Source organism: Mizuhopecten yessoensis, unplaced genomic scaffold, assembly GCF_002113885.1.
Source record: "Mizuhopecten yessoensis strain PY_sf001 unplaced genomic scaffold, ASM211388v2 scaffold6719, whole genome shotgun sequence".
In the NCBI taxonomy this organism is placed as follows: domain Eukaryota; kingdom Metazoa; phylum Mollusca; class Bivalvia; order Pectinida; family Pectinidae; genus Mizuhopecten; species Mizuhopecten yessoensis.
Genome location: NW_018406690.1, coordinates 1,427,324 through 1,434,804, shown reverse-complemented (window position 1 = coordinate 1,434,804; position 7,481 = coordinate 1,427,324). Strand labels below are relative to the sequence as shown.

The following is a 7,481-nucleotide window of genomic DNA, read 5'->3' as shown; positions in this document are numbered from 1 at the left end:
GTATGTCTACCTAATTCACAAGACTTTCTCACATTCTCACCCAATGAAATGTATGTCTACCTAATTCACAAGACTTTCTCACATTCTCACCCAATGAAATGTATGTCTACCTAATTCACAAGACTTTCTCACATTCTCACCCAATGAAATGTATGTCTACCTAATTCACAAGACTTTCTCACATTCTCACCCAATGAAATGTATGTCTACCTAATTCACAAGACTTTCTCACATTCTCACCCAATACATGTATAACACTACACTATAAACCACCCAGTATTGTAGAAACTTTATCAGATCAAAATTCCTCAAAGAACAGTAAATTATACTATAAATATAAAAGATGAGATGAAGAAACTAGTAAATAGGGTTATTTGTATGTATACATAATTCATTTATTATTAATAAAAAGATGCAAGTGTAAACAGTGTTAATTAACAAATTCTTTTCAGTTGAAGAAACATGCTTTTAACTCGTTCACCCCAGAAACCATGTTTGAACTCTTCCAATTCAAAGGTTGGAATAGGTCATTGTGAAATTTCAGGGGTGAATGAGTTAAGAAACACATTATGTATGTTATCAGAAACTATTACCCTGATAAATAGTAATAAAGTTAATTGTATAATGTTTGTACAAACTCTGCTCGATCAAACAAACATGTTATAACCATCAACTTTGGTCCTGAAACCAGTGTATATATCAGCAGTGTTACTGGGAAGAGTTCTGTAGAGTTAAACAGTGCATACAAAGCGCATGCATTCATGCACACTCACACCATGCAATATTAATGTAGAGAGGCAGAGACAGATAGAAACAGTAATTAATGTTATTACAGAAACACCACAAACTGGATATAAACAACACAACATGCTGCAGTGAAAAAGTTTACCTGTGAGTATAGAAAGAACATGCAATTGATTAACATCATGGCAGACAAAGTTACCTACTCAGTCTACATTCTGTGTATAGATATCTACTGCGATAGTACACAGGTCAATGTCGTAGTTATAGATCACATGTCTGGTCCTCACTGTACACTGGTCCTCACTGTACACTGGTGTTTAACTTCATTCACCCCTGAAGACACATTTGAACTCTTCCAATTCAATGGTTGGAATAATTCATTATGAAATTTCAGGGGTGAATGAGTTAATAAGGGGACAGAGGACTGACCGATATGGCTATGTTTAGAGGTAGTGTTTAGGGCAAAAGGGGATGGATACCAAAAAGGTAAACTATAGTGTTTAGGAAGGGACGGACACCAAAATGAGAACAGTAGTGTTTAGGGTAATAGGGGACCAACACCGAGAAGTAAATTGATTAATGTTTAGGGGGACTGGGGGCTAACAGAGGAGTAATAAGGTTTTGAGGGTATTCAGAATGCTATTTATAATATAATATTCAAATAACACACAGTTCAATATATATATATTTATGTTATTTTAAGCAATCAGACATTACCTAGCAATGTTGGGACCTAAGTTAAGGCCTATGTATACGTAAGTTATGAGATGTAATAGTGTCACTGTTTGAGGGTATCACATACCTGAAGACCACAGAAATTCTAAATGACAGATATGTCTAAATTGAATTGATTTTCACGTATTAAACCTTTTTAATTCCCACGCATTACACAAGAGGGACACAGGGCTGAACAGTATATGCCCCCTCCATGCCAACTTGATGTCCTTAAAATCCTTCTCGTGCATTACGGTATTTAAATGTATGCAAATCCATGTGCGGTACCCAGTATATAAATGTAGCAACAAGCTACTTTTGTACTGAATTTCTCTATGAAGTTGATGATTATTCCTGGGATGTGATGAAAGGAAAAAACATACTGTACTTGACCAACTTAAGCTAAAGGAATATATATGTCATAGACTTTAGAAAAAGAATTTGAAGAGAAATTACTTCCCTTAAATTTGTCCTTATTAGTACATGTATTGACAAAGTTTCATCAGCATCCGGTTATATTAATTTGACTAAGTTATTGCACAAAAACTCTATACCAATCAGAGAGCAGTATGCTAATGAATAATGTGTGGATTTTTTTCAACTTCGAACTAAGCCTCAGTCTTTGTATAATGTAAAGTGCTTTACAAGATTCATAAAAGTTGAACAATATTTATTCTCTTGCGGAGACTGAAGTGTGGATGTTGACCAATCAGAGCACATTATGCTCATTAATTATGCACAGATTTTGAAATCATCCTCAGTCTTTGTATATTGTTTATGTTTATTGAGTAAAATAAAAACCAAACAATATTTAAGCAAGTTATCTTGCAGAAATCAAAGTGTGGTGGGTGCTACACGTACCATAATACGTTGCATCAACATTTTTGGCGGGTTTTTCATGTCTGTAGGAAGGGAGTGAGGGTTCAAGTTTCAAATAGCTACAATATTTATTTAAAGACTAGAAAATGTCTGTAAGACAAAAATGCCCCCACTCCTGGACGGGACGGACATGGGCAACACTATATCCCCCCCCCCCCCCCCATTTTATGGCGGGGGCATAAAAAGGTCTGAAACCAGGTTTTTTAATATCTGTTATCAGAAAATGTATCTGGTAGTAAGGTCATAGGTATCAAATAGGATATAAATATAGTACTTGTTAACAGCAGGTTTAATTGAAGGTAATTAAAAATTGAATGGGATGTGAAATAAAAGTACAAAAGGAAACATTATATGTGTTAACAGGTTAAATACGGAAAACAAAAGGGCAAGAAAGTATTACAGTGTGGAAATGGTGGATCATGAGGTAGTAACACAGCGTGGCAGTGATGGACCCAGACATGTAGTCTTATAAAGCAGACATATATATACAAGGCACTACTGGCGAGCTAACACTGGGGGGGGGGGGGGGGGGGGCAGCATTCTCACACCCCCAAACCAACTCTCAATGAATTGAAAACCTAACACTGGAAGAGACAATATTCTAATTACAATTCCAAACCTTATAAAATAAGTTTTTCAATCCATCAGAAAAATCGAAGTATTCATCATTATGTATCACATATCAAGACAAAATCTAGATAAATTAATAATGCTTGATTTATCAGTTAATCATTTTTTTTTCTCTTTTATAGTTCCTATTTCCTGGCCAATATGATAAAGCACTAGATTTTGTTCTTGTATGCAAAACTTGCGAATGTCTTATAAAGCTAGTTTAAATCAAGGTAATTTCTGGGATGGAGAAATAGAATACTAAACATAACACTGTTTTAATTGCCACTGTGACCATGGAAATGGAGACGACCATTTTGGGGGGAAATTGTTGGCTAGACTACACAAAACAGAGCTGGTTTGGGAAACGTTCAGGTGTTAAATTGATCTTATTTTCTATAAAGATACAGCATAATACTACTGGTACGCAATAATTCTATACGTCAACATTGTCACAATTATATAAACATTATAATCTACACACAAGTATTAAACAATGTGAAATGCGAGATGACTTTCCTGTACTTTATGCAACACAAAGAGTTCAGCCTCGAGATAGAGAGTTAGCTAACTGTGTAGTGCTCTGTATAAACCCCGTGGGTGTATACGAATGTGCGTCAGCAAGACAGACAAACGATAAAGATAAATAGCTATAGACAGAATGACAAGTTTGTCGTGCATGCAAACAGGTGCTGTGCAAGTCAGAAATAGAAGACTACAGAGAGTCCAGACTCATAAACATTATGTGCTATTTCAGGGCCCCACGCCCCACCCTGGCAATAAGGGCAGGGTGTGGTCCATTGTGGGGACAGAGGCCCCACCCCCGAACTGAAGGTGGGACATGACCCGAGGGACCTGGAGGACAAGTACCTCTGTGCCAACATAGAAATGAGTCTTGACACTCTGCAGTGTTCTCTTGTCCTTGCCAGACCCTGGCTTTGTGTAATAGCCACCCCCCATGGCTGGGTCCTTTGACGTGTCTACACCATCCATGGCTTTGCCTACTGCAAAGTACAACATACATGGGATTATTTATTTAACATATGTCAGAATATAAACATATATAGAAATTCTTAAATTCTGAGCATTATTAACTGACAAAATATTCAATGTATGAACTTAAGCAATTCAATATTAAAAGTAAAATATGTTTTAAACATCTAACAAGAACAAAACAAAGGTATATTTGGTTATATAACAATGAATATAATAAATCAATTGTTTACAGAATAATGTAAACATACTTGATTAAGAATAAATTTCTGTATTTATATACAGAATGAAATGGTATATACCTACTTTTAGCAAAAAATGCTGTATTGCTGATAAGATCACCAAACAGTATTTTGTATCTCTACCCATTGACTGTAATTTATGTAGTCAAAAGAGACACATAAATTACTTAACACAGTAAAAGGTTGACTTTTACACAAAGTCTCAAAACAATGATTAAAAAATAATAAGAAAACAACTAAAATCATATTTTGTATAATCTATATATGAAATGACAGTAAGAATTGAATAAGTTGTATTGCTAGATACTTACTGAAATACAGCTTATTCTCTCATAGAACGGACCCAAGTGTTGAGGTCCCCCACAAGTACAGCTGATTTTATTATTGAGCTATACCTAGGTCCCCCACAAGTACAGCTAATTTTATTATTGAGCTTTACCTAGGTCCTCCACAAGTACAGCTGATTTTATTATTGAGCTATACCTAGGTCCTTCACAAGTACAGCTGATTTTATTATTGAGCTATACCTTGGTCCTTCACAAGCACAGCTGATTTTATTATTGAGCTCTACCTAGGTCCTCCACAAGTACAGCTGATTTTATTATTGAACTATACCTAGGTCCTCCACAAGTACAGCTGATTTTATTATTTAGCTATACCTTGGTCCTTCACAAGTACAGCTGATTTTATTAATGAGCTCTACCTACATCCTTCACAAGTACAGCTGATTTTATTATTGAGCTTTACCTAGGTCCTTCACAAGTACAGCTAATTTTATTATTGAGCTATACTAGGTACCCCACAAGTACAGCTAATTTTATTATTGAGCTATACCTAGGTCCCCCACAAGTACAGCTAATTTTATTATTGAGCTATACCAACGTCCTCCACAAGTACAGCTAATTTTATTATAAAACTGTACCTAGGTCCCCCACAAGTACAGCTAATTTTATTATAGAGCTATACCTTGGTCCCCCACAAGTACAGTTAATTTTATTAATGACCTTTACCTAGGTCCTTCACAAGTACAGCTGATTTTATTATAAAACTGTACCTAGGTCCCCCACAAGTACAGCTAATTTTATTATAAAACTGTACCTAGGTCCCCCACAAGTACAGCTAATTTTATTATTGAGCTATACCTAGGTCCCCCACAAGTACAGCTGATTTTATTATTGAGCTATACCTACGTCCTCCACAGGTACAGCTGATTTTATTAATGAGCTATACGTAGGTCCTCCACAGGTACAGCTGATTTTATTATTGAGCTTTTCCTACGTCCCCCACAAGTACAGCTAATTTTATTTATGAGCTATACCTACGTCCTCCACAGGTACAGCTGATTTTATTAATGAGCTATACCTACGTCCCCCACAAGTACAGCTAATTTTATTATTGAGCTTTACCTAGATCCTTCACAAGTACAGCTGATTTTATTATAGAGCTGTACCTAGGTACCCCATAAGTACAGCTGATTTTATTATAGAGCTGTACCTAGGTACCCCATAAGTACAGCTGATTGTATTATAGAGCTGTACCTAGGACCCCTACAACTAAGACATGCATTTAGTTATAAGGTCAAATATTTAATATCTGGAAAGTAAGTATATCAAAATACAATTTTTCAGCTTATGATAAACATAATGTATAGTAAGTGTCGGTAAGTCCACCCACACTATCGATTAAGGTTCCTTTGTTCACAGAATTCCCATACTTACAGGAGCCACGGTCTCCCTGTTTTTCCTGTATGGTAAACTTTGTGGGACTGTGATCACCTCCAGGCTCAGATTTGTGTAGTGTCACCTTAAAAACATATATAAAACATTGTGCAAACTCCTACATATAACGTTAAATGAACAATTTTGATCATTTCATTTTCATCATTTTGTTAACACAGCAGAATTTTTTAAAAGATAAAAGGGTGAAAATTTGTTAGGGGCAAAAACATAAATTATGGTCAAGTATGCTGAATTTCTATTATCATGTATATACCCAAAAAATGATAAATATCAAATCAAAAAAAAAATGTATAATATCTGCTAACCAAAATGAATGAAGTCTTCTAACTATAAGCCTAAAGATATATCACATTTAATTCACCAACAGATGGCTGAACACAGACTAGGCTGAGCTCTGTCAGCAAGTGAAAAATGTGTATCTCTCTTATTTAACATAAAACACCGCTATATTCAGTGTGACAAACCTTGAGAATAGGTTTCCATGACAGATCAAGATGTTTAAAGGTGTTGGGCACACCTATGGGGTTTTTGGGGCCTTTGTCACTCTCCTTTGTGGTAATGATTTGTCCGGGGCCTTTTGCAGGCCGAGTATCCCATACCAGTACAGAGCTGTAATGACACAAGCAGACAAATATAGTTCAAACTTAATACTCCTGTGTACAAAGGATGGTAAACATAAAATATAGTCCAGGGTTATCCATCCTTGATATTAATGAACAGCTTATAGACCAAAACTTTGTAAGAAACCAATGTCTTATATGCTCACAGAGAACAGTACTCATGATCACTAGTCTGTGGACCTGTATATAGAGGACAGTACTCCTAGTCTGTGGACCTGTATATAGCAGACAGGACTCACTAGTCAGTGTACCTGTATATAGAGGACAGTATTAACTAGTCAGTGTACCTGTATATAGAGGACAGTACTAACTCATCAGTGGACCAGTATATAGAGGACAGTACTCACTAGTCAGTGTACCTGTATATAGAGGACAGTACTCACTAGTCTGTGGACCTTTATACCGAGGACTGTACTAACTAGTCAGTGTACCTGTATATAGAGGACAGTATTCAATAGTCAGTGTACCTGTATATAGAGGACAGTATTCACTTGTCAGTGTACCTGTATATAGAGGACAGTATTCACTAATCAGTGTACCTGTATATAGAGGACAGTACTCCTAGTCTGTGGACCTTTATACCGAGGACTGTACTCACTAGTCTGTGGACCTGTATATAGAGGACAGTACTCACTAGTCTGTGGACCTGTATATAGAGGACAATACTCACTAGTCAGTGTACCTGTATATAGAGGACTGTACTCACTAGTCTGTGTACCTGTATACCGAGGACTGTACTCACTAGTCTGTGTACCTGTATATAGAGGATTGTACTCACTAGTCAGTGGACCTGTATACAGAAGACAGTACTCACTAGTCTGTGGACCTGTATACAGAGGACAGTACTCACTAGTCAGTGTACCTGTATATAGAGGACTGTACTCACTAGTCTGTGTACCTGTATACAGAGGACTGTACTCACTAGTCTGTGTACCTGTATA

At 36.3% G+C, this 7,481-nt stretch overlaps 1 protein-coding gene across 2 annotated transcripts in view; it reads right to left on the bottom strand.

Moving 5' to 3' along the window:
- The window catches only part of LOC110452532 (WD repeat-containing protein 63-like), a 35,111-nt gene that overhangs the window by 8,175 nt on the left and 19,455 nt on the right, over nt 1-7,481 (bottom strand). For both annotated transcript variants that reach the window (XM_021501132.1, XM_021501133.1), the window contains exons 16-18: nt 6,385-6,529; nt 5,900-5,984; nt 3,817-3,950 (exon numbers count right to left, since the gene is read on the bottom strand). In XM_021501132.1, coding sequence (XP_021356807.1) covers nt 3,817-3,950; nt 5,900-5,984; nt 6,385-6,529 — 364 coding nt within the window. The remainder of the gene's footprint in view (nt 1-3,816; nt 3,951-5,899; nt 5,985-6,384; nt 6,530-7,481) is intronic.